This window comes from Mesoplodon densirostris, chromosome X (assembly GCF_025265405.1).
Source record: "Mesoplodon densirostris isolate mMesDen1 chromosome X, mMesDen1 primary haplotype, whole genome shotgun sequence".
Taxonomy (NCBI): domain Eukaryota; kingdom Metazoa; phylum Chordata; class Mammalia; order Artiodactyla; family Ziphiidae; genus Mesoplodon; species Mesoplodon densirostris.
In genome coordinates, this window is record NC_082681.1 from 74,995,168 (window position 1) to 75,023,025 (window position 27,858).

The 27,858-nt window shown below is 38.3% G+C and overlaps 2 protein-coding genes across 2 annotated transcripts in view; both read left to right on the plus strand.

Annotated features, from left to right (window-relative positions):
• The window catches only part of ABCB7 (ATP binding cassette subfamily B member 7), a 149,600-nt gene that overhangs the window by 97,246 nt on the left and 24,496 nt on the right, over positions 1–27,858 (plus strand). Inside the window, exons 5-12 of the mRNA XM_060086627.1 lie at positions 5,893–6,025; positions 6,904–7,172; positions 7,788–7,876; positions 7,969–8,056; positions 8,898–9,072; positions 9,985–10,142; positions 10,703–10,866; positions 11,025–11,154. Coding sequence (XP_059942610.1) covers positions 5,893–6,025; positions 6,904–7,172; positions 7,788–7,876; positions 7,969–8,056; positions 8,898–9,072; positions 9,985–10,142; positions 10,703–10,866; positions 11,025–11,154 — 1,206 coding nt within the window. The remainder of the gene's footprint in view (positions 1–5,892; positions 6,026–6,903; positions 7,173–7,787; positions 7,877–7,968; positions 8,057–8,897; positions 9,073–9,984; positions 10,143–10,702; positions 10,867–11,024; positions 11,155–27,858) is intronic.
• LOC132482353 (translocation protein SEC63 homolog) lies at positions 23,704–26,394 on the plus strand. The gene is given in 3 exon segments (XM_060087624.1): positions 23,704–25,333; positions 25,335–25,785; positions 25,788–26,394. Coding segments are annotated over 3 exon segments (2,277 nt in total). The 5' UTR covers positions 23,704–23,755; the 3' UTR covers positions 26,036–26,394.

Genomic DNA, 27,858 nt, shown 5'->3' on the forward strand with positions numbered 1-27,858 from the left:
ATATCTCTCCATCTATTTGTATCATCTTTAATTTCTTTTATCAGTGTCTTATAATTTTCTGCATACAGGTTTTTTGTCTGCTTAGGTAGGTTTATTCCTAGATATTTTATTCTTTTTGTTGCAATGGTAAATGGGAGTGTTTCCTTGATTTCACTTTCAGATTTTTCATCATTAGTATATAGGAATGCCAGAGATTTCTGTGCATTAATTTTGTATCCTGCAACTTTACCAAATTCATTGATTAGCTCTAGTAGTTTTCTGGTAGCATCTTTAGGATTCTCTATGTATAGTATCATGTCATCTGCAAACAGTGACAGCTTTACTTCTTCTTTTCCCATTTGGATTCCTTTTATTTCCTTTTCTTCTCTGATTGCTGTGGCTAAAACTTCCAAAACTATGTTGAATAAGAGTGGTGAGAGTGGGCAACCTTGTCTTGTTCCTGATCTTATTGGAAATGGTTTCCGTTTTTCACCATTGAGGACGATGTTGGCTGTGGGTTTGTCATATATGGCCTTTATTAATGTTGGGGAAAGTTCCCTCTATGCATACTTTCTTCAGGGTTTTTATCTTAAATGGGTGTTGAATTTTGTCGAAAGCTTTCTCTGCATCTTATTGAGATGATCATATGGATTTTCTCCTTCAATTTGTTAATAATGCTGTATCACATTGACTGATTTGCGTATATTGAAGAATCCTTGCATTCCTGGAATAAACCCCACCTGATCGTGGTGTATGATCCGTTTAATGTGCTGTTGGATTCTGTTTGCTAGTAGTTTGTTGAGGATTTTTGCATCTATGTTCATCAGTGATATTGGCCTGTAGTTTTCTTTCTTTGTAACATCCTTGCCTGGTTTTGGTATAAAGGTGATGGTGGCCTCGTAGAATGAGTTTGAGAGTGCTCCTCCCTCTGCTATATTTTGGAAGAGTTTGAGAAGGATAGGTGTTAGCTCTTCTCTAAATGTTTTATAGAATTCGCCTGTGAAGCCATCTAGTCCTGGGCTTTTGTTTGCTGGAGATTTTAAATCACAGTTTCAATTTCAGTGCTTGTGATTGGTCTGTTCATATTTTCTATTTCTTCCTGGTTCAGTCTCGCTAGGTTGTGCATTTCTAAGAATTTGTCCATTTCTTCCAGGTTGTCCATTTTATTGGCATAGAGTTGCTAGTAGTAATCTCTCATGATCTTTTGTATTTCTGCAGTGTCAGTTGTTACTTCTCCTTTTTCATTTCTAATTCTATTGATTTGAGTCATCTCCCTTTTTTTCTTGATGAGTCTGCCTAATGGTTTATCAATTTTGTTTATCTTTTCAAAGAACCAGCTTTTAGTTTTATTGATCTTTGCTACTATTTCCTTCATTTCTTTTTCATTTATTTCTGATCTGATCTTTATGGTTTCTTTCCTTCTGCTAACTTTGGGGCTTTTTTGTTCTTCTTTCTCTAATTGCTTTGGGTGCACATTTAGGTTATTTATTTGAGATTTTCCTGTTTCTTAAGGTAGGATTGTATTGCTATAAACTTCCCTCTTAGAACTGCTTTTGCTGCATCTCATAGATTTTGGGTCATCGTGTCTCCATTGTCATTTGTTTCTAGGTATTTTTTGATTTCCATTTTGATTTTTTCAGTGATCACTTGGTTATTTAGTAGTGTATTGTTTTGCCTCCATGTGTTTGCCTTTTTTACAGATCTTTTCCTGTAATTGATATCTAGTCTTATAGCATTGTGGTCGGAAAAGATACTTGATACGATATCAGTTTTCTTAAATTGACCAAGGCTTGATTTGTGAACCAAGATATGATCTATCCTGGAGAATGTTCCATGAGCACTTGAGGAAAATGTGTATTCTGTTGTTTTGGGATGGAATGTCCTCTAAATATCAATTACGTCCATATTGTTTAATGTACGATTTAAAGCTTGTGTTTCGTTATTTATTTTCATTTTGGATGATCAGTCCATTGGTGAAAGTGGGGTGTTAAAGTCCCCTACTATGAATGTGTTACTGTCGATTTCCCCTTTTATTGCTGTTAGTATTTGCCTTATGTATTGAGGTTCTCTTATGTTGGGTGCATAAATATTTACAATTGTTATATCTTCTTCTTGCATCGATCCCTTTATCATTATGTAGTGTCCTTCTTTGTCTCTTCTAAAATCTTTATTTTAAAGTCTATTTTGTCTGATATGAGAATTGCCACTCCAGCTTTCTTTTGATTTCCTTTTGCATGGTATATCTTTTTTAATTCCCTCACTTTCAGTCTGTATGTGTCCCTGGGTCTGAAGTGGGTCTCTTGTAGACAGCATATATATGGGTCTTGTTTTTTTATCCATTCAGCCAGTCTGTGTCTTTTGGTGGGAGCATTTAATCCATTTACATTTAAGATAATTATCGGTATGTATGTTCCTATTTCCATTTTCTTAATTGTTTTGGGTTTGTTATTGTAGGTGTTTTCCTTCTCTTGTGTTTCTTGCCTAGAGAAGTTCCTTTAGCATTTGTTGTAAAGCTGGTTTGGTGGTGCTGAACTCTCTCAGCTTTGGCTTGCTGTAAAGGTTTTAATTTCTCCATCACATCTGAATGAGACCCTTGCTGGGTAGAGTACTCTTAGTTGTAGATTTTTCTCCTTCATCAGTTTAAATATGTCCTGCCAGTCCCTTCTGGCTTGCAGAGTTTCTGCTGAAAGATCAGCTCTTAACCTTATGGGGATTCCCTTCTGTGTTATTTGTTGTTTTTCCCTTGCTGCTTTTAATATGTTTTCTTTGTATTTAATTTTTGCTAGTTTGATTAATATGTGTCTTGGCGTGTTTCTCCTTGGATTTATGCTGTATGGGACTCTCTGTGCTTCCTGCACTTGATTAGCTATTTCCTTTCCCATATAGGGAAGTTTTCCACTATAATCTCTTCAAATATTTTCTCAGTCCCTTTCTTTTTCTCTTCTTCTGCTGGGACCCCTGTAATTTGAATGTTGGTGTGTTTAATGTTGTCCCAGAGGTTTCTGAGACCGTACTCAGTTCTTTTCATTGTTTTTTCTTTATTCTGCTCTGCAGTACTTATTTCCACTATTTTATCTTCCAGGTCACTTATTCTTTCTTCTGCCTCAGTTATTCTGCTATTGATCCCTTCTAGAGTATTTTTAATTTCATTTATTGTGTTGTTCATCGTTACTTGTTTCCTCCTTAGTTCTTCTAGGTCCTTGTGAAATGTTTCTTGCCTTTTCTTTATTCTATTTCCAAGATTTTGGATCATGTTTACTATCATTATTCTGAAATCTTTTTCAGGTAGACTGCCTATTTCCTCTTCATTTGTTAGATATGGTGGGTTTTTATCTTGCTCCTTCATCTGCTGTGTGTTTTTCTGTCTTCTCATTTTGCTTATCTTACTGTGTTTGGGGTCTCCTTTTTGAAGGCTGCAGGTTCATAGTTCCTGTTGTTTTTGGTGTCTGTCCCCAGTGGCTAATGTTGGTTCAGTGGGTTGTGTAGGCTTCCTGCTGGAGGGGACTAGTGCCTGTGTTCTGGTGGATGAGGCTGGATCTTGTCTTTCTGGTGAGCAGGTCCATGTCTGGTGGTGTGTTTTGCGGTGTCTGTGGCCTTATTATGGTGTTAGGCAGCCTTTCTGCTAATGGGTGGGGTTGTGTTCCTGTCTTGCTAGTTGTTTGGCATATGGTTTCCAGCACTGTAGCTTCTTGGTTGTTGAGTGAAGCTGCGTCTTGGTGTTGAGATGGAGATCTCTGGGAGATTTTCGCCATTTGATATTATGTGGAGCTGGGAGGTCTCTTGTGGACCAGTGTCCTGAAGTTGGCTCTCCCACCTCAGAGGCACAGCACTGACTCCTGGCTGAAGCACCAAGAGCCTTTCATCCAGATGGCTCAGAATAAAAGGGAGAAAAAAAGAAAGATGATAAAATAAAGTAAAGTAAGATAAAAGAAAATAATTAAAATAAAAATAGTTATTAGGAAAAATATTTTTAAGTATAAAAAAAAACGGACGGAGAAATCCTAGGACAAATGGTGAAAGCAAAGCTATACAGGCAAAATCTCACACAGAAGCATACACATACACACTCACAAAAAGAGGAAAAGGGGAAAAAATAATCTATCTTGCTCCCAAAGTCCACCTCGTCATTTTGGGATGATTCGTTGTCTATTCAGGTATTCCACAGATGCAGGGTACATCAAGTTGATTCTGGAGGTTTAATCCCCTGCTCCTGAGGCTGCCCGGAGGGATTTCCCTTTCTCTTCTTTGTTTTCACAGCTCCCGGGATTCAGCTTTGAATTTGGCCCCACTTCTGCGAGTAGGTCGCCTGAGGGTATCTGTTCTTTGCTCAGACAGGACGGGGTTAAAGGAACAGCCGGTTCGTGGGCTCTGGCTCACTCAGGCCGGGGGGAGGGAGGGGTATGGATGTGGGGCGAGCCTGCGGCAGCAGAGGCCATCATGATGTTGCAGCAGCCTGAGGTGCGCCGTGTGTTCTCCCCGGGAAGTTTTCCCTGGATCACGGGACCCTGGCAGTGGCGGACTGCACAGCCTCCCTGGATGGGAGGTGTGGATAGTGACCTGTGCTCGCAGACAGGCTTCTTGTTGGCGGCAGCAGCAGCCTTAGCATCTCATGCCCTTCTCTGGGGTCCGCGCTGATAGCCATGGCTTGCGCCCGTCTCTGGAGCTCCTTTAAGCAGTGCTCGTAATCCCTTCTCCTCTCGCACCAGGAAACAAAGAGGGAGGAAAAAGTCTCTTGCCTCTTTGGCAGGTCCAGACTTTTTTCCGGACTCCCTCCCGGCTAGCCGTGGTGCACTAACCCGTTCAGGCTGTGTTCACGCCGCCAACCCCAGTCCTCTCCCTGCGATCCAACTGAAGCCTGAGCCTCAGCTCCCAGCCCCTGCCCTCCCCGGTGGGTGAGCAGACAAGCCTCTTGGGCTGGTGAGTGCTGGTGGGCACCTATCCTCTGTGCGCGAATCTCTCCACTTTGCCCTCTGCAGTCCTGTTGCTGCGCTCTCCTCCGCGGCTCTGAAGCATCCCCCCTCCGCCACCTGCAGTTTCCACCAGTGAAGGGACTTCCTAGTGTGTGGAAACCTTTCCTCCTTCTCAGCTCCCTCTTACTGGTGCAGGTCCCATGCCTGTTTTTTTGTCTCTGCTTTTTCTTTTGCCCTACCCAGGTACGTGGGGAGTTTCTTGCCTTTTGGGAGGTCTGAGGTATTCTGCCAGCATTCATTGGGTGTTCTGTAGGAGTTTTTCCACGTGTAGATGTATTTCTGATGTATCTGTGCGGAGGAAGGTGATCTCCACGTCTTACTCTTCAGCCATCTTCCTCAACCTCCTGTGTTTTCTTTTATACAGTGTTGGAGCAAAGGTTTTTTTTTCTGGGGCAAATAGATCTATCAGTGTTAGGTTTTTTTCCCCCTGAATGGTGAATCAGCTACAGATACTTGTAATTTATCTGCTTTTGAGATCCTTTTTTCTGTATAATTTCAGTTTTACTATTATTTTGGTGAATAAATAATTTTACATATATTTATTGAATACCTGCTGTATACAAAGCATTCTACTTACATACACAAAGAACTACAGTATTAGGCAGTTTGCTGTAAGTGTTATGAGCTCTGTAGGATTTTAGATAATGGAGAAAGCATTTTTGAGTGGATGATCGGGGTGATTTCATGGAGGCAGGAGCATTTGACTAATGCACATAGCTTATAAATGAATATTAACATGGCAGTCAGTGTGAGGTAGGAATCCTGAAATGACTGCTCTCCCACTGCCAAAGATTTTATCTTTATAAACTGGGAAAATCATTCCAATACTAGTAAATGGTTAATATCCAAACATTCCCATAAATACTAATTTAAGGTAAATATTTGTACTTTTATAAATACATAATTTGCATATGATTGATAATTGCTGCTTTTATGTTTTTAGGCTATGAATATCGTGGTTCCCTTCATGTTTAAATATGCTGTAGACAGCCTCAACCAGATGTCGGGAAACATGCTGAACCTGAGTGATGCACCAAATACAGTTGCAACCATGGCAACGGCAGTTCTCATTGGCTGTATGTTTGGTTCTTTAATCTGTCTACAGGTGTTGACTTTCTTCAAGAGGGTTTCATCATATTTGAGCATATGACCTTTTCACCACAAACACAACTTAGCATTTTGGATGTTTGTTTTATGTGAGATTTTTTTTTTGATGTGTGGTTTTTAAAAAATTCTTTGTATGATATACTTTCCAAAAATTCTGTTATAAAAGTCTTATTTTCTAAGTTCTAGAAAACAATAACATGAAGTAAGACATTAAATTCATAATAACCACTTCTAATAGTTAGGCTCCTTATAAGATTTTTTTTAGTAAGACTAGTTATTTTCTTGCTGTTGTTGTTAGCCATTGAATAGGAAATGGCTACATAATGATATACCTGTATTAATGTGTCATTAAATTATATTCAATAGCCATGACACATATCTACAATTTGTAAAGAATAGAATATGATGCTTTGTGTCCCCATGCAGTAGAAAGGATACTTTTTGAAACTCAGACCTGAGTTGGGGCATGCTTAGTCAAAGCACTTGGATTTTTCAGGATCTCAATTTTATCATTGTTATTTGGGGGAATTGAATTAGATCACAAAACCTCAACAGATACTGTACATTTATCCACAATAAGGCCTTATGGGCTGCTGTTTAGTAGAAGTATTTACTTGGAAAAATCTTTCAACATTTGGAATCTTATGGGGGAAAATAACAGTGAAAGGTTTTCATGGTGGTGGAAAGATTGATACTCAGTAGGCTAGGTGTTTTCTAGGTTTCTTTTAGTGAAAGTATTCTGTGATATATTCATTCATTGTACAAACATTTTCTGAGCCCTTGACGTTTTTATACTCCAACGATTCTAATGTTTTTACACCCCACTTTTTCTTGATTGTATTGCTAGATGGTGTATCAAGAGCCGGAGCTGCCTTTTTTAATGAAGTTCGAAATGCAGTATTTGGCAAGGTAGCCCAAAATTCAATCCGAAGAATAGCCAAAAATGTCTTTCTCCATCTTCACAACCTGGATCTCGCTTTCCACCTGAACAGACAGACAGGAGCTTTATCAAAGGCTATTGACAGAGGGACAAGGGGTATCAGTTTTGTCCTGAGTGCTTTAGTATTTAATCTTCTTCCCATCATGTTTGAGGTGACCCTTGTCAGTGGTGTTTTGGTAAGTAAAACATTTTTCATGACAAGCTTTTATCTTACATTCAAGTGACCCTTGTCAGTGGTGTTTTGGTAGGTAAAACATTTTTCATGACAAGCTTTTATCTTACATTCTTGTTAGTAGCTATTTAGTACTTGAAGCTTTTGTACTATTGCATGCTTACGATTTGAAAGCAAAATCCCATGGTGCCAGAAGGGTTATACAGTTTGTTTAATTATTTTGCCACAAGCTTCAAGGGACTGTGTCCGAAGTCTTTATCATGTTATTGTAAAGAGCTGTTCAGTTCTACACATAGGTCAGTCATTTAGCTAGTGGTTGCAGTTTTTTTGTTAACAGACATTATGGTATATGACTTTGGACTGATATGCTCAGATTATCTAGGTTTCTTTCTGTTCACCATTTGTAGCATTTTAGGCAATTTCATATTTTATAATTAAAAGTATGCATATAACTTAAAGTTGATTTTCTAAGGTATTTGTTTTCTCACTCAGCTTTTCATATATACAACTTTATACCAACATATTTTTTCATTAAAATCTTTGAGATTTGCTAATGTATATTATAAACTATTTGGCAAGAGCAATGACTGTTTCTCATTTCTTCTTTTGCCTTCTCCAGTATTATAGATGTGGTGCCCAGTTTGCACTGGTGACCCTTGGGACACTTGGTGCATACACAGCATTCACAGTTGCTGTCACACGGTGGAGGTAAGGTATTCCCCAGAAGTGAGTCAAGTTTCAGAAATTAGTTATGCTTCTGTAGCAAACATTCCATGCCTATGCAAATCTTTGTCTTACAGAACTAGATTTAGAATAGAGATGAACAAAGCAGATAATGATGCAGGTAACGCTGCCATAGACTCGCTGCTGAATTATGAAACTGTGAAGGTAATATGTTTAATTTTACCTTCCTCTTCCTTTCACACCACACTAAGGTTTGTTCTGCCATTTAATTGAATAGGTGCTGTAAGTTAGAGCTGCAGATTAGTATAGGATCTCTAGGTATGATGAAATAATAGTACTTTATTGTTTTTCTTTTGTTTAGAAATTGCCCTTTCTACCTCATTTTTTGTGTGGCACCATCAGAATTTTACCTTCTGAATTAATTTATAAGTAGTGACAGTATGGTTAGTATCTTGATTCCGAATGTACACTAAGTTCTTGACTATCCCTCGTAGTGCCTAGCAGAGTGCTTTTCACTAATTCTTCCATTTATCTGTTCATTTTTCCATTTAACAAATATTACTGAATGCCTCTTGTGTGCAAAGCACTATGCTAAGTCCTGTAATGGGGGAGGGTGGTAAAAGCAATGATTACCGTTTGATCCTTGCCTTCCCAGAATTTTCTAAGCACTGGGAGAGTTAAAGTAAAGTATGCAAGTGGCTACATGAGAAAGGCGTAATGTTGTGGGGGCAATGAGAATTGTCAATTCAGAGTCTCAGAGGATCAAGGCAAAGCTTTGTGAAGGAAGTGCCATTGACAGCTTTTTTAGATCTGGGTTTAAATTAACTAGGCATTCAGTAAATGTTTGGGGGATGAATTTTATGGACTTTTCAAATACTGTCCATTGTGGAAAACTGCAGGAGTACCATAGTCCAATATATGGAAAGTCAGTTTTTAAAATGGTGTATGCAGTACAAAATTGTATCCATGAAAAGGATACTAATCACTTAAGAGATTAAATTCCAATTATAGTTGTATGTAGTTACTATTTTTATGTATTTTGTAGTATTTTAATAATGAAAATTATGAAGCACAAAGATATGATGGATTTTTGAAGACATATGAGACTGCTTCATTGAAAAGTACCTCTACTCTGGCTATGCTGAACTTTGGTCAAAGTGCTATTTTCAGTGTTGGTTTAACAGCCATAATGGTGCTCGCCAGTCAGGGAATTGTGGCAGGTAATGGATATGTGGTTTTCACGTTAGTCAATGTTTTACTTAACCTTTATAAAGATTAATGAAAGAAATGTGTATATTAGTCTTAATTATAAAGCATGTTCAATAAGGTGCTATAACATCCTTGGAGTACTTTCGTTTTTGTATCAGAATATGTTTTCTTGATTACATGATGATGTTTTTTTTTTACTTCCCTTTGTTTAACACTACAAGTTTAGCACTGGTTCTCTCATTGATTGGGATTACTGTTTGTGGGGCTACAACCTGATTCTTTTTGGAGTAACTTTCTTTTTAGCGTTTGATATTTCTAATTTCTCTTGTAGACCTGGAAAGAAACGTAATTAATTTAATATTTAGTCCAAAGGACTAAAATGCAAGCAGTCATATATAAAAATTACTAGTAACCTTTTAATTTTTCTATTAGTTGTTCATTGCAAAACATTTCAAAAGTAAATAATATCTGTGCCTCTTTTCTGTAACCTGCTTGCTTAGATAGGATTCATTCATTCACTGAGACCTTAATACATGGTTTATCATTCCCAATCATGATATCCATTTGCTCCAATTTTTTAATTTATACTTGAAAAAACTTCTATTTTACATTACAAGGAACTTTCTTAGGATGAAAGGAGAGATTTTCAGCCTTCCATTTCTTTCCTCACTTAAACCATTCTCTTTTTCTTATATATTATGTGTAGTGTATGGGTGGGCTTTTGGCATTCCAGTTAGCATATATCTAGTTCCCTATTTTCCTAAATCGTGGATTAAAATGCTTTGGAATTTAAGTAGGTCTAAGAGTTGCTGATTATGTACATTTTGAATTGTATTCCACAGTAGTAAACTGTAAACTTCTCTGTCTTAAACTGGAAAGTTCATGACATCTAAAATTTTTTTTTCTACCAACTGCATATTAAGGTACCCTTACTGTTGGAGATTTAGTAATGGTGAATGGACTGCTTTTTCAGCTTTCATTGCCCCTTAACTTTCTGGGAACTGTATACAGAGAAACTAGACAAGCACTTATAGATATGAACACCTTGTTTACTCTACTCAAGGTGGACACCCGAATTAAAGTAAGTACTCTATTTAGTACCTTTTTAAAAGCATATAAGCATCATCTCATTAATGGTATTATTCCGGGGGAATATTTTTACATTACCATATTAGCAAACTAATTTCTCTTTTGCAGGAATTGGGACTATCATGTGTATTAAAAGGCTGTTACAGCTTTTACTTCTGTGTTTGGAAACCTTACAGTATTAGCAAAGAATATTATACCTAGAAGCTAAATTTTGTTAAGTTCAATATTTGTACTTGCACCTGATTTACTTTTGCTAATAATGATATAAAATGTGATTGCCTCTCCTCATATTCTCAACCTCCTTTCTCCCCTGCCCACCATCCCTCTTTACCCCCAAAACAAATTGATCAGAAATCAAAGCATTCAGTATTTTTACCCTTAACAGTGAGGAGTGAAAAAACATTTTTAAAAGCATGCTTAGAAGTGGTCTAACTCCACTTATAAACCTCCTCCTTTCCCTTTATTTTCCTTTTTCTCTCTGTGAATTAGAAAATTGCATAGCTGTACTCTAGGAGGTGTGTAAAGTGGCTTTTCTTTTCTCTTCCCTGCTAGGACAAAGTGATGGCATCTCCCCTTCAGATCACACCACGGACAGCTACGGTGGCCTTTGATAATGTGCATTTTGAATACATTGAAGGGCAGAAAGTCCTTAGTGGAATATCTTTTGAAGTTCCTGCAGGAAAGAAAGTGGCCATTGTAGGAGGTAGTGGGTCAGGGTGGGTAATTTAGTTCTTTATAAAATTCTGCATTGTTGATTGCTGACTCCCATTGTAATATTTTTTATGTGTCATAATAAAATGATGACGGTGGTTTAAAATAGGGGTTCCCTAATGCCAGTTGGAGCTACATAACCTTTCATTGTCTCCTATTTCAGGAAAAGCACAATAGTGAGGCTGTTGTTTCGCTTCTATGAGCCTCAAAAGGGTAACATTTACCTTGCTGGTCAAAATATACAAGATGTGAGCCTGGAAAGCCTTCGGAGGGCAGTGGGAGTGGTACCTCAGGTATTTAAAAAAAGAAAAAAACTTATTTGGGGGAAGATATATTGGGTTGGTGGATCTTTTACTAGAATCATTTGAATCCAAAGAGTCAGTATATGCTAATTAAGTTGGAAGTGTTAGACCCTACAGGCCATATTCTGTTACCAAAAGGACAAAAAAACATGAATTCAAAAATCTTCATGATGGGAAGATTTTTTTTAAGCCTTAGGAAGATAGCATAATATAGATGAAAGAACCCAGACTGGAGTCAAATAGAACAGGATTCTAAGCCCAGCTCTAACCCATATACGTTGTATGGCCTTGGGCCTCAGTTTCCTCATCTGTAAAATAAGGATACCATTTTCTTATAGGATAGAATTATTACGGAGTAGAGATAATATGTGTAAAGTACCAAGTACAATGTCCATCACATAATTGTTCAGTAAATGAAAACTATTATTTTAATTTTGAGCAGTTTTTGGCAGAGTAAATTTATAAAAATTACAAAGCAGTCTGGCTGCCAACTTCAAGTTGGTATGCCTTGTTCCCACAGTACCAAGCACAGTGCCCGACCCATAGTGAGCATTTAACAAGTATTTGCTGAGTGACTTTAGGAGGAAACATAAGTTCAGAGTAAGATCTGAGAAGATAAGAAGGAGGTAGCCTTACGGGATGTGAGTTTTTCTTATACTGAAAGCCAATAGAGAGACCTGGGAATTAGTTGCCACCTAGAATCATAACCAAGTCCCTGGGAGAACTATAAGAAAAGGATCAGACAGTTCCTTTCATGTAGTTTGTAAAAGGTCATCAAGTGATCTAACACATGCCACTCTGCCCTGTCCTCTCTTTCACTGAGAATCCCAAATTTAGTGTTCATGAGTCACTTAGGGAGATTATCGAAATTCCAACTCTCTTTCACACACCTTGGTTCTGGTTTAGGAGGGCAGTGGGGGCCCCAGAAACCTGCATTTTTTAATATGCCTCCTAGGTGATTTAGGTGATTCATAGACTATATGTTGAAAAACACTAACCTAAACCATATATCAAGTGAACTGAATTCTGGGCTGTGCCTGCTTAGGGCTCAGTGTCCTCATCCATTCTCTTGGGCTGTATAATAATCACCCTCATCGTTTTGAAAAATAAAATGTTTTATTCACTAAGGAAAAATATACATGGTCAATAAATGAAAGAAAAGATACTCATCCTCATTAGAAGTCTTAGTAATTAAATCAACAATGGGATACCATTTATCACCTATTAAACTGCTGAAAATTTTAAAATGCATAGTATTTAGTTTGGGCAAGGCTGTGTGAAATGGCTAGTCTGTTTTGCTGCAGGAAGCATACAACTTTCCTGATGAACAAATTGGCAGTATGTAGCAAGAGTCTGAAAAATATTTATACCCTATATTACAGTAATTGTGCCCCTAGGAAGTTTTAGTAAGGAAATAAACAGGGAAGTGAACAGATTTTTCAACGCTAAACGGTTCATTATAGTGTTATTTATACCAGCAGAAGTTGGAAACACTATAAAGTCCAGTATTAAGTAGATGGTTAAATTATCATCATAGAATCAAATGTCAGTCATTTTTAAATATCATGTTTGTAACGAGTATTGAGTGTCATAGATAAATGCTCAGATACAAAGGTTGTTGAAAAAGAAGTTCCAAACAAAATGTAATATCTCAATTTTATAATATTAAATGAATACATTGTAACAGAAAAAATATTGGAGAAAATACAGCAACATGTTAATAGTAGTTATTGCTGGATGGTGGGATTATGGATTATTTACTTAATTTTTGTTTTACCTTATATTTCTATTTCCCTTTTTTTAAATATCTTAATTGGAGTATAATTGCTTTACAATGGTGTGTTAGTTTCTGCTGTATCAAAAGTGAATCAGCTACAGGTATACATATATCACCATATTTTGTTCCTCTTGTGTCTCTCTCCTACCCTCCCTATCCCAACACTCTAGGTGGACACAAACCACCGAGCATATCTCCCTGTGCTATGCGGCTGCTTCCCACTAGCTATCTATTTTATGTTTTGGTAGTGTATATATGTCCATGCCACTATCTCACTTCGTCCCAGCTTACCCTTCCCCCTCCCTGTCCTCAACTCCATTCTCAAAGTCTGCGTCTTTATTCCTGTCCTGCACCTAGGTTCTTCACAACCTTTTTTTTTCTTTTAGATTCCATATATATGTGTTAGCATACGGTATTTGTTTTTCTCTTTCTGACATACTTCACTCTGTATGACACACTCTAGGTCCATTCACCTCACTACAAATAACTCAATTTCGTTTCCTTTTATGGCTGAGTAATATTCCATTGTATATATGTGCCACATTTTCTTTACCATGCATCTGTCAATGGGCACTTAGGTTGCTTCCATCTCCTGGCTATTGTAAATAGAACGGCAATGAATATTGTGTTCCATGACTCTTTTTGAATTATGGATTTCTCAGGGTATATGCCCAGTAGGGGGATTGCTGGGTCATATGGTAGTTCTATTTTTAGTTTCTTAAGGAAGCTCCATACTGTTTTCCATAGTGGCTGTATCAATTGACATTCCCACCAACAGTGCAGAAGGGTTCCCTTTTCTCCACACCCTCTCCAGCATTAATTGTTTCTAGATTTTTGATGATGGCCATTCTGACTGGTGTGAGGTGATACCTCATTGTAGTTTTGATTTGAGTTTCTCTGTTGATTAGTGATGTTGAACATCCTTTCATGTGTTTGTTAGCAATCTGTATATCTTCTTTGGAGAAATGTCTATTTAGGTATTCTGCCCATTTTTCGGTTGGGTTGTTTATTTTATTTTATTATTATTTTTTTGATATTGACTTGCATGAGCAGCTTGTATATTCTGGAGATTAATCCTTTGTCCCTTGATACATTTGCTAATATTTCTCCCATTCTGAGGGTTTTCTTTTCATCTTGTTTATGGTTTCCTTTACTGTGCAAAAGCTTTTAAGTTTCATTAGGTCCCATTTGTTTATTTTTGTTTTTAATTCCCTTTCTCTAGGAGGGGGGTCAAAAAGGGTCGTGCTGTGATATATGTCAAGAGTGTTCTGCCTATGTTTTCCTCTAAGAGTTTTATAGTATGTGGTCTTACATTTAGGTCTTTATCCATTTTGAGTTTATCTTTGTGTGCGGTGTTAGGGAGTGTTCTAATTTCATTCTTTTACATGTAGCTGTCCACTTTTCATAGCTCCACTTATTGACAAGGCTGTCTTTTCTACATTGTATAGTCTTGCCTCCTGTATCAAAGATAAGGTGACCATATGTGTGGGGGTTTATCTCTGGGCTTTCTATCCTGTTCCATTGATCTATATTTCTGTTTTTGTGCCAGTACCATTCTGTCTTGATTATTGTAGCTTTGTAGTATAGTCTGAAGTCAGGGAGCCTGATCCCTCCACCTCCGTTTTTCTTTCTCAAGATTGCTTTGGCTATACGGGGTCTTTTGTGTTTCCATGCAAATTGTGAAAATTTTTGATCTAGTTCTGTGAAAAATGCCATGGGTAGTTTGATAGGGATTGCATTGAATCTGTAGATTGCTTTTGGTAGTATAGTCATTTTCACAATAGTGATTCTTCCAATCCAAGAGCATGGTATCTCTCTCCATCTGTTTGTATCACCATTAACTTCTTTCATCATTGTCTTACAGTTTTCTGCATACAGGTCTTTTGTCTCATTAAGTAGGTTTATTCCTAGGAATTTTATTCTTTTTGTTGCAATGGTAAATGGGAGTGCTTCCTTAATTTCTCTTTCAGATTTTTCATCATTAGTGTATAGGAATACAAGAGATTTCTGTGCATTAATTTTGTATCCTGCTACTTTACCAAGTTCGTTGATTAGCTCTAGTAGTTTTCTGCTATCATCTTTAGGATTCTCTCCATATAGTATCATATCATCTGCAAGTACTGACAGTTTTACTTCTTTTCCGATTTGAATTCCTTTTATTTCTATTTCTTGTCTTATTGCTGTGCCTAAACTTCCAAACATATGTTGAATAATAGTGGTGAGAATGAGGAACCTTGTCTTGTTCCTGATCTTAGTGGAAATGGTTTCCATTTTTCACCATTATGAACTATGTTATCTGTGGGTTTGTCATATATAGCCTTTCTTATGTTTAGGTACATTCCTTCTCTGCCTGCTTTCTGGAGGATTTTTATCATAAATGGGTACTGAATTTTGTCAAAAGCTTTTTCTGCATCTATTGAGATGATCATTTGGTTTTTCTCCTTCAATTTGTTAGTATGGTATATCACGTTGATTGATTTGTGTATATTGAAGAATTCTTGCATTCCTGAGATAAATCCCACTTGATCATGGTGTATGATCCTTTCAGTGTGCTCTTGGATTCTGTTTGCTAGTATTCAGTTGAGGATTTTTGCATCTATGTTCATCAGTGATATTGGCCTGTAGTTTTCTTTCTTTGTCACATCCTTGTCTGGTTTTGGTATCAAGGTGATGGTGGCCTCGTAGAATGAGTTTGTGAGTGTTCCTCCCTCTGCTGTATTTTGGAAGACTCTGAGAAGGATAGGTGTTAGCTCTTCTCTAAATGTTTGGTAGAATTCACCTGTGAAGCCATCTGGTCCTAGGCTTTTGTTTGTTAGAAGATTTTTAATCACAGTTTCAACTTCAGTGCTTGTGATTGCTCTGTGTATATTTTCTATTCCTTCCTGGTTCAGTATCAGAAGGTTGTGCTTTTCTAGGAATTTGTCCATTTCTTCTAGGTTGTCCATTTTATTGGCATATAGTTGCTTGTATTTGTCTCTCATGATCCTTTGTGTTTCTGCGTGTCAGTGGTTACTCCTCCTTTTTCATTTCTAATTCTATTGATTTGAGTCTTCTCCCTTTTTTTTCTTCATGAGTCTGGCTAATGGTTTATCAATTTTGTTTATCTTCTCAAAGAACCAGCTTTTAGTTTTATTGATCTTTACTATAGTTTCCTTCATTTCTTTTTCATTTATTTCTGATCTGATCTTTATGATTTCTTTCCTTCTGCTAACTTGGAGGGGTTTTTATTCTTCTTTGTCTGATTGCTTTAGGTGCAAGGTTAGGTTGTTTATTTGAGATGTTTCTTGTTTCTTGAGGTAGAATTGTGTTGCTATAAACGTCCGTCTTAGAACTGCTTTTGCTGCATCCCATAGGTTTTGGGTCGTAATGTTTTCATTGCCATTTGTTTCTGGGTATCTTTTGAATTCCTGTTTGACTTCTTCAGTGATCTCTTGGTTATTTAGTAGTGTATTGTTTAGGCTCCATCTGTTTGTACTTTTTACATATTTTTCCTGTAATTGATATCTAGTTCCATAGTGTTATGGTCGGAAAAGATACTTGATACCTTTTCAGTTGTCTTTCATTTACCAAGGCTTGATTTGTGACCCAAGATATGATCTATTCTGGAGAATTTCCATGAGCACTTGAGAAGAAAGTGTATTCTGTTGTTCTTGAATGGAATATCCTATAATTATTAATTAAGTCCATTTGTTTAATGTATCATTTAAACTTGTGTTTCCTTATTTATTTTCATTTTGGTTGGTCTGTCCATTAGTGGAAGTGTGGTATTGAAGTCCACTACTATTATTGTGTTACTACTGATTTCCCCTTTTATGGCTGTTAGCATTTGCCTTATGTATTGAGGTGCTCCTATGTTGGGTGCCTAGATACTTAAAATTCTTATATTGTCTTCTTGGATTGATCCCTTGATCATTTTATAGTGTCCTTCTTTGTCTCTCGTAATAGTCTTTATTTTAAAGACTGTTTTGAGAAGTCCTTCAGGATGGTGGAAGAGTAAGATGTGGAGGTCACCTTACTCCCCACAGGTACATCAGAAATGCATCTACATGTGGAACAGGTACTACAGAACACCTGCTGAACGGTGTCAGAAGACCTCACACCTCCCAAAAGGTAAGAAACTCCCCCAAGCACCTGGGTAGGGCAAAAGGCAAAAGAAACAACAGAGACAAAAGAATAGGGATGGGATCTGCACCAGTGGGAGAGAGTTGTGAAGGAGGAAAAGTTTCCACCCAGTAGAAAGCCCCTTCACTGGCGGAAATGGGGGTAGGCCGGGGGGAAGCTTAGGAGCCACGGAGGAGAGCACAGCAACAGGGGTGCAGAGGGTAAAGCAGAGAGATTCCCGCACAGAGGCTCAGTGCTGACCAGCACTCACCAGCCTGAGAGGTTTGTCTGCTCACCCACTGGGGCTGGTGGGGGCTGGGATCTGAGGGTTGGGCTTTGGAGGTCAGATCTCAGGGAGAGGACAGGGGTTGGCTGCGTGAACACAGTCTGAAGGAGTGTAGTTCGCCACACCTAGCTTGGAGGGAGTCGGGCAATAGTCAGGAACTGCCGAAGAGGCAACACACTTTTTCTTGCCTCTTTGTTTTGCGGTGTGTGAGAAGGAATTAAGAGCACTGCCTAAATGAGCTCCAGAGATGGGCACGAGCTGCGGCTTTCAGCATGGACGCCAGACACGAGCATGGGATGCTAAGCCTGATGCTACAGTCACCAAGTAGCCTGTGTGCATGCACAGGTCACTATCCACACCTCCCTTCCCGGGAGCCTGTGCAGCCCGCCACTGCCAGGGTCCTGTGATCCAGGGACAACTTCCCTGGGAGACCATACGACATGCCTCAGCCTGTTGCGATGTCATGCTGGCCTCTGCCACCGCAGGCTCGCCCTGCCTTCGGTACCGCTCTCTCCCCCTAGCCTGAGTGAGCCAGAGCCCCATAAACAGCTGCTACTTTGATCCCGTCCTGTCTGAGCGAAGAACAGACGCCCTCAGGCAACCTACACGTAAAGGCAGGGGCAAATCCAAAGCTGAACCCCAGTAGCTGTGCAAACAAAGAAGAGAAAGGGAAATTTCTCCCAGCAGCCTCAGGAGCAATGGATTAACTCTCCACAATCAACTTGATGTACCCTGCATCTGTCGAATACCTGAATATACAACAAATCATTCCAAATTGTGGTTGTGGACGTTGGGATCAATGATACATATTTTATTTTCCTTTTTCGCTTTTTGTGAGTGTGTATGTGTATGCTTCTCTGTGTGATTTTGTCTGTATAACTTTGCTTTTACCATTTGTCCTAGCGTTTTGTCTGCCCATTTTCATTTTTTTAAAGTATAGTTTTTAATTTTTTCTTATTATTAGTGGATTTGTTTTTTGTTTTCCTTGCTATCCTGTGCCTTTCTTTGTTTCCTTTTTTAATTACTTTTCAATTTTTTAATTTTTAATTTTTTTTTTTTTGTGGTACACAGGCCTTTCACTGTTCTGTCCTCTCCGTTGTGGAGCACAGGCTCCAAACGCACAGGCTCAGCGGCCATGGCTCACGGACCTAACCGCTTCACGGTATGTGGGATCTTCCTGGACCGGGGCACGAACCCATGTCCCCTGCATCGGCAGGCAGACTCTCAACCACTGTGCCACCAGGAAGGCCCATAATTTTTTTATTTTTAATAATTATTTTTTATTTTAATTATTTTATTTTATTTTTTTCTTTCTTTCATTTCTTCTCCCTTTTATTCTGAGCCTTGTGGATGACAGGATGTTGCTGCAGCCAGCTGTCAGGCCTGTGCCTCTGATGTGGGAGAGCTGAGTTCAGGACATTGGTCCACCAGAGACCTCCCAGCTCCACATAATATCAAACAACGAAAGCTCTCCCAGAGATCTCCATCTCAACGCCAGGACCCAGCTCCACTCAATGACCAGCAAGCTACATGCCGGATACACTAGGCCAAACAACTAGCAAGACAGGAACACAAGCCCACCCATTAACAGAGGTGCTGCCTAAAATCATAATAAGGTCACAGACACCCCAAAACACGCCACCAGACGCAGACCTCCCCACCAGAAAGACAAGATCCAGCCTCATCCACCAGAACACAGGCACTAGTCCCCTCCACCAGGAAGTCTACACAACCCACTATACCAACCTTAGCCACTAGGGGCAGATACCAAAAACAGCATGCACTACAGACCTGTAGCCTGTAAAAGGAGACCCCAAATACAGCAAGTTTAAGCAAAATGAGAAGACAAACAAATGCACAGCAGATGAAGGAGCGAGGTAAAAACCTAACAGACCTAACAAATGAAGAGGAAATAGGCAGTCTACCTGAAAAAGAATTCAGAGTAATGATAGTAAAGATCCAAAACCTTGGAAATAGAATGGAGAAAATACCAGAACGTTTAACAAGGACCTAGAAGAACTAAAGAGCAAACAAAATGATGAACAACACAATAAATAAAATAAAAAATTCTCTAGAAGGAATCAATAGCAGGATAACTGAGGCAGAAGAACGGATAAGTGACCTGGAAGATAAAGGAACTAACGACCACAGAGGAGAATAAAGATAAAGAGTGAAAAGAATTGAGGACAGTCTCAGAGATGTTTTGGACAACATTAAATGCACCAACATTCGAATTATAGGGGTCCTAGAAGAAGAGGAAAAGAAAGGGAGTGAGAAAATATTTGAAGTGATTGTAGTTGAAAGCTACCCTAATATGGGAAAGGAAGTAGTTAATTAAGTCCAGGAAGCACATACAGAGACTCCCATACAGGATAAATCCAAGGAGAAACACCAAGACACATATTAATCAAACGATCAAAGATTAAACACAAAGAAAAAAATATTAAAAGCAGCAAGAGAAAAGCAATATATAACATACAAGGGAATCTCTATAAGGTTAACAGCTGATATTTCAGCAAAAAGTCTGCAAGTCAGAAGGGAGTGGCGGGACATATTTAAAGTGATGAAAGGGCAAAACCTACACCCAAGATTACTCTAGCCAGGAAGCATCTCATTCAGATTTGACGGAGAAATTAAAACCTTTACAAGCAAGCAAAAGCTAAGAGAATTCACCACCACCAAACCAGCTTTACAGCAAATGCTAAAGGAACTTCTCTAGGCAGGAAACACAAGAGAAGGAAAAGATCTACAATAACAAACCTAAAACAGTTAAGAAAATGGTAATAGAATCATGCATATCGATAATTACCTTAAATGTAAATTGATTAAATGCTCCAACCAAAACACATAGACTGGCTGAATGGATACAAGAACAAGACCCGTACATATGCTGTCTACAAAAGGCCCACTTCAGACACAGGGACACCTAACAGACTGAAAGTGAGGACATGGAAAATGATATTCCATGCAAATGGAAATCAAAAGAAAGCTGGAGTAGCAATTCTCACATCAGACAAAAGAGGCTTTCAGATAAAGATTATTACAAGAGACAAAGAAGGACCCTACATAATGATCAACGGATCAATCCAAGAAGAAGATATAACAATTTTAAATATTTATGCACCCAACATAGGAGCCCCTCAATACATAAGGCAAATGCTAACAGCCATAAAAGGGGAAATCAATAGTAACACACACATAGTAGGGGACTTTAACACCCCAGTATCACCAAGGGAGAGATCATCCAAAATGAAAATAAATAAGGAAACACAAGCTTAAAATGACACATTAAACAAGATGGACTTAATTGATATTTATAGGACATTCCATCCAAAAACAACACAATACACTTTCTTCTCAAGTGCTCATGGAACATTCTCCAGGATAGATCATGTCTTGGGTGAGAAATCCAGCCTTGGTAAATTTCAGATATTTGAAATTGTATCAAGTGTCTTTTCCAACCACAATTCTATGAGACTAGATATCAATTACAGGAAAAAATCTGTAAAACATACAAACACATGGAGGCTAAGCAACACATCACTTAATAACCAAGAGATCACTGAAGAAATCAAAGAGGAAATCAAAAAATACCTGGAATTAAATGACAGTGAAAACACAGTGACCCAAAACCTGTGGGATACAGCAAAAGCACTTCTAAGAAGTTTATAGTAATGCAATCCTACCTTAAGAAAAAAGAAACATGTCAAATAAACAACCTAACCTTACACCTAAAGCAATTACAGAAAGAAATACAAAATAACCCCAAAGTTTGCAGAAGGAAGGAAATGATAAAGATCAGTTCAGAAATAAATGAAAAAGGAATAAAGAAAACGGTATCAAAGATCAATAAAACTGAAAGCTGGTTTTTTCCAAAGCTAAACAAATTGATAAACCATTAACCAGACTTATCAAGAGAAAGGGAATACTCAATAGAATTAGAAATGAAAAATGGGAAGTAACCACTGACACTACAGAAACACAAAGGATCATGAGAAATTACTGCAAGCAACTATATGCTAATAAGATGGACAACCTGGAAGAAATTGACAAATTCTTAGAAAAACACAACTTGCGATACTGAACCAGGAGGGAATACAAAATATACACAGACCAATCACAAGCACTGAAGTTGAAACTGTGATTTAAAATCTTACAGCAAACAAAAGTCCAGGACCGGATGGCTTCACAGGTGAATTCTATCAAACATTTAGAGAAGAGCTAACAACTATCCTTCTCTAACTGTTCCAAAATATAGCAGAGGGTGGAACACTCCAAAACTTGTTCTATGAGGCCACCATCACCCTGATACCAAAACCAGACAAAAATGTCACAAAGAAAGAAAACTATAGGCCGATATCACTGATGAACATAGATGCAAAAATCCTCAGCAAAATACTAGGAAACAGAATCGAACAGCACATTAAACGGATCATACACCATGATCAAGTGGGGTTTATTCCAGGGATGCAAGGATTCTTCAATATATGCAAATCAATCAATGTGATACATCATATTAATAAGTTGAAGAATAAAAACCATATAATTATGTCAATAGATGCAGAAAAAGCTTTTGACAAAATTTAGCACCCATTTATGATAAAAACCCTCCAGAAAGTAGGCATAGGGGAAACTGCTTTCAACCTAATAAAGGCCATATATGACAAACCCACAGCCAACATCATCCACAATGATGAAAAAGTGAAACCATTTCCACTAAGATCAGGAACAAGACAAGGTTTCCCGACCTCACGACTATTATTGAACATTGTTTTTGAAGTTTTAGCCACAGAAATCAGAGAAGAAAAGGAAATAAAAGGAATCCAAATTGTAAAAGAAGTAAAGCTGTCACTCCTGGCAGATGACATGATACCATATATAGAGAAGCCTAAAGGTACTACCAGAAAACTACTGGAGCTAATCAATGAGTTTGGTAAAGTAGCAGGATACAAAATTAATGCATTCCTATACACTAATGATGGAAAATCTGAAATAGAAATTAAGGAAGCACTGCCATTTATCATTGCAACAAAAAGAATAAAATACCTAGGCATAAACCTACGTAATGAGACAAAAGACCTGTACGCAGAAAATTATAAGACCCTGATGAAAGAAATTAAAGGTGATACAAACAGATGGAGAGATATACCATGTTCCTGGATTGGAAGAATCAACATTGTGAATATGACTGTACTACCCAAAGCAATCTACATATTCGAATGCAATCCCTATCAAACTGCCACTGGCGTTTTTCACAGAACTAGAACAAAAAATTTCACAATTTCTGTGGAAACAGAAAAGACCCCATATAGCCAAAGCAATCTTGCAAAAGAACAACAGAGCTGGAGCAATCAGACTCCCAGATTTCAGACTAAACTACAAAGCTACAGTAATCAAGACAGTATGGTGCTCGCACAGAAACAGAAATATTGATCACTGGAACAGGATAGAAAGCCCAGAGATAAACCCATGCACATATGGTCACCTTATCTTTGATAAAGGAGGCAAGAATATACAGTGGAGAAAAGACAGCCTCTTCAGTAAGTGGTGCTGGGAAAACTGGAGAGCTACATGTAAAAGAATGAAATTAGAACACTCCCTAACACCGTACACAAAAATAAACTCAAAATGGATTAAAGGCCTAGATGTAAGGCCAGACACTATAGAACTCTTAGAGGAAAACGTAGGCAAAACACTCTGTGACATAAATCACAGCAAGATGCTTTTTCACCCACCTCCTAGAGAAATGGACATAAAAACAAATATAAACAAATGGCACCTAATGAAACTTCAAAGCTTTTGCACAGCAAAGGAAACCATAAACAAGACCAAAAGACAACCCTCAGAATAGGAGATAATATTTGCAAATGAAGCAACTGACAAAGGACTAATCTCCAAAATTTGCAAGTAGCTCATGCAGCTCAATATCAAAAACACAAACAACCCAATCCAAAAATGGGCAGAAGACCTAAATAGACATTTCACCAAAGAAGATACACAGATTGCCAACAAATACATGAAACGATTCTCAACATCACTAATCATTAGAGAAATGTAAATGAAAAGTACAATGAGGTATCACCTCACACTAGTCAAGAGTGGCCATCATGAAAAAATCTACGAACAATAAATGCTGGAGAGGATGTGGGGAAAAGGCAACCCTCTTGCAGTGTTGGTGGGAATGTAGATTGATGCAGCCAGTATGGAGAACACTATGGAGTTTCATTAAAAAACTAAAAATAGCTCGCGAGAGCTGGGACCGCAGCGGTGGTGGCGGCGGCGGGTCCGTGAGAGTAGCATGGGGGCGGGGAGGAGAGGCGGCGGCGGTGTAGGAGCTACGCCACACGCGGCCGGGGCGCTGGGACCCCGAAAGCAGAGTGGGGTCATGGCAGCGGTGGTGAGAAGAGGGAGGCGGAGGAGGGGGTGCCATGGCGGGGCAGCAGTTCCAGTACGATGACAGCGGGAACACCTTCTTTTACTTCCTCACCTCCTTCGTGGGGCTCATCATGATCCCGGCCACATACTACCTCTGGCCCCAAGATCAGAATGCCGAACAAAATCGATTAAAGAATATCAAAAAAGTATATGGAAGATGTATGTGGTATCGTTTATGGTTATTAAAACCTCAGCCAAATATTATTCCTACAGTAAAGAAAATAGTTCTGCTTGCAGGATGGCCATTGTTATTATTCCTTACATACAAAGTTTCCAAAACAGACCGAGAAAATCAAGAATACAATCCTTATGAAGTATTAAATTTGGATCCCGGGGCAACAGTAGCAGAAATTAAGAAACAGTATCGTTTGCTGTCACTTAAGTATCATCCAGATAAAGGAGGTGATGAAGTTATGTTCATGAGGATAGCAAAAGCTTATGCAGCTTTAACTGATGAAGAGTCCCGGAAAAATTGGGAAGAGTTTGGAAATCCAGATGGGCCTCAAGCCACAAGCTTTGGAATTGCCCTGCCAGCTTGGATAGTTGACCAGAAAAATTCAATTTTGGTTTTACTTGTCTATGGATTGGCATTCATGGTTATCCTTCCAGTTGTTGTGGGCTCTTGGTGGTATCGCTCAATACGCTATAGTGGAGACCAGATTCTAATACGCACAACACAGATTTATACATACTTTGTTTATAAAACCCGAAATACGGATATGAAACGTCTTATCATGGTCTTGGCTGGAGCCTCTGAATTTGATCCTCAGTATAACAAGGATGCCACAAGCAGACCAACAGATAATATTCTAATACCTCAGCTAATCAGAGAAATTGGCAGCATCAATTTAAAGAAGAATGAGCCGCCACTTACCTGCCCATATAGCCTGAAGGCCAGAGTTCTTTTACTGTCTCATCTTGCTAGAATGAAAATTCCTGAGACCCTTGAAGAAGATCAGCAATTTATGCTGAAAAAATGCCCTGCCCTACTTCAAGAAATGGTTAATGTAATCTGCCAACTAATAATAATGGCCCGGAGCCGTGAAGAAAGGGAGTTTCGTGCTCCAACTTTGGCATCCCTGGAAAACTGCATGAAGCTTTCCCAGATGGCTGTGCAAGGCCTTCAGCAGTTTAAGTCTCCCCTTCTGCAGCTCCCTCACATTGAAGAAGACAATCTTAGAAGGGTTTCTAATCATAAAAAGTACAAAATTAAGACTATCCAGGATTTGGTGAGTTTAAAAGAATCAGATCGTCACAATCTATTGCACTTCCTTGAAGATGAAAATTATGAAGAGGTTATGGCTGTCCTTGGGAGTTTCCCATTTGTGACCATGGACATAAAATCACAGGTATTGGATGATGAAGATAGCAACAACATCACAGTAGGATCCTTAGTTACAGTGTTGGTTAAATTGACAAGGCAAACAATGGCAGAAGTATTTGAAAAGGAGCAGTCCATCTGTGCTGCAGAGGAACAGCCAGCAGAAGATGGGCAGGGTGATACTAACAAGAACAGAACAAAAGGAGGATGGCAACAGAAGAGTAAAGGACCCAAGAAAACTGCTAAGTCAAAAAAAAAAGAAACCTTTAAAAAAAAACCCTACACCTGTGCCCTTATCACAACCAAAGCAACAGAAACAAAAGCAGGCTAATGGAGTCGTTGGGAGTGAAGCTGCAGTAAAGGAAGATGAAGAAGAATTTTCTGACAAAGGCAGTGACTCTGAGGAAGAAGAAACCAATAGAGACTCTCAAAGTGAAAAAGATGATGGTAGTGACAGAGACTCTGATAGAGAGCAAGATGAAAAACAAAACAAGGATGATGAAGCAGAGTGGCAAGAATTACAACAAAGTATACAGCGAAAGGAGCGAGCTCTACTGGAGACCAAATCAAAGATAACACATCCTGTTTATAGTCTTTACTTTCCTGAGGAAAAACAAGAATGGTGGTGGCTTTATATCGCAGATAGGAAGGAACAGACATTAATATCTATGCCATATCATGTGTGCACACTAAAAGATATGGAAGAGAACTGAAGTTTCCTGCACCAGGAAAGCCTGGAAATTATCAATATACAGTGTTTCTAAGATCAGACTCCTATATGGGTTTGGATCAGATTAAACCATTGAAGTTGGAAGTTCATTAGGCTAAGCCTGTGCCAGAAAATCACCCACAGTGGGATACAGCAATAGAGGGGGATGAAGACCAGGAGGACAGCGAGGGCTTTGAAGATAGCTTTGAGGAAGAGGAAGAAGAGGAGGAAGATGATGACTAAGCAGTACTATGAATGGACCACAATATTTGCACATGTTTGCAGATTTTTGCTGTTTTGGAAGTGTGTAATAAACCAGAAACAGTGCAGAACTGATGTTGAAGGAGCTGTTAGTTCTTTACTAGAAATGGGTGCATAATATAACTAGGCAGTGGTGGTGCCTTGGTACAGTCTGAAAAATGCTTAAGGCTTGTGAAAGCCTTTCAAGTATGGGATGGTGCATTTATTTCATCTGCAAACGATAATAAACCCTTTGTTATAACTGTCCAGAAGTGTGGGCTATGTATTATCTGATCATTTATGGTCCCAGTGAAAGTAAAGGTACATGAAAAACAATCTACAAATGAGTGACTTTTCTTTGTTTAGCTTTAGTTTTATCAAACGTTAAAGTATGATAAACACCACAAATGTTTTAAGTAACATCTGCTCAAGTTTTAATCTCTTGGTAAGCTCTGTTCACTTATTGACATTTTGCAGTGATAAAAGAGTATTTATAACAACTCCATTCATAGCTTTAAACATTTTATTTTTGCCAATCTTGGTCGTAAGTTGGCATTCTGTCACATTCCACATAATATAGAGGGCTACATTTTGGGATTTTCCTTTTTTTAATTGCCCAGAGTTATCAGATTATAAAAATGGCTTTTAATGGCTTAAAACATTTTTAAGCCTCTATTTTAGCAGATCAATACAGGATCTAATTCTTTTTATAAGCTATAGATCTAAAAATGATTGTGGGACCATATGTTCTCTGATATTGGTGACTTATGTTATTAAACCTTTTTTAAAAGGTTCATTATAAAAGCTGAAATACATTCTTAGCTTTTAATCTACCTGACTCTATCAGAAGCCTTTTAAGGAAAAATATAACATGCAAACGAGGCATTTTTTTGTATTCATTTTGGACTCCTGTCAATAAAATAGAAGTTTGACTCAAAAAAAAAAAAAACTAAAAATAGAACTACCACCATACGACACAGCAATCCCATTACTGGGCATATACCCTGAGAAAACCATAATTCCAAAAGAGTCATGTACCACAATGTTTATTGCTGCTCTATTTACAGTAGGCACGACCTGGAAGCAACCCAAGTGTCCATCGACAGATGAATTAATAAAGAAGATGTGGCATATATATACAATGGCATATTACTCAGCCATGAAAAGAAATGAAATTGAGTTATTTGTAGTGAGGTGGATGGACCTAGAGTCTGCGATACCGAGTGCAGTAAATCAGAAAGAGAAAAACAAATAACGTATGCTAACACACATATGGAATCTAAAAAAGAAAAAATGGGTGTGAAGAACCTAGGGTCAGGATGGGAATAAATACACAGACCTACTAGAGAATAGACTTGAGGACACGGGGAGGGGGAGGGCTAAGCTGGGAGAAAGTGAGAGAGTGGCATGGATATATATACACTACCATATGTAAAATTAATAGGTAGTGGGAAGCAGCCACACAGCACAGGGAGATGGGCTTGGTGCTCTGTGACCACCTAGAGGGGTGGGATAGGGAGGGTGGGAGGGAGGGAGATGCACGAGGGAAGAGATATGGGTGTATATATATATATATATATATATATATATATATATATATGTATGTATTTATGTATATATGTATAGCTGGTTTACTTCGTTATAAAGAAGAAACTAACACCATTGTAAAGCAATTATACTCCAATAAAGATATTTTTTAAAAATTTAAAGATAAAATCCATTTTGTCTGATATGACAGTTGCTACTCCAGCTTTCTTTTGATTTCCATTTATGTGGAATATCTTTTTCCATCCCCTCACTTTCAGTCTATGTGTCTATATGTCTGA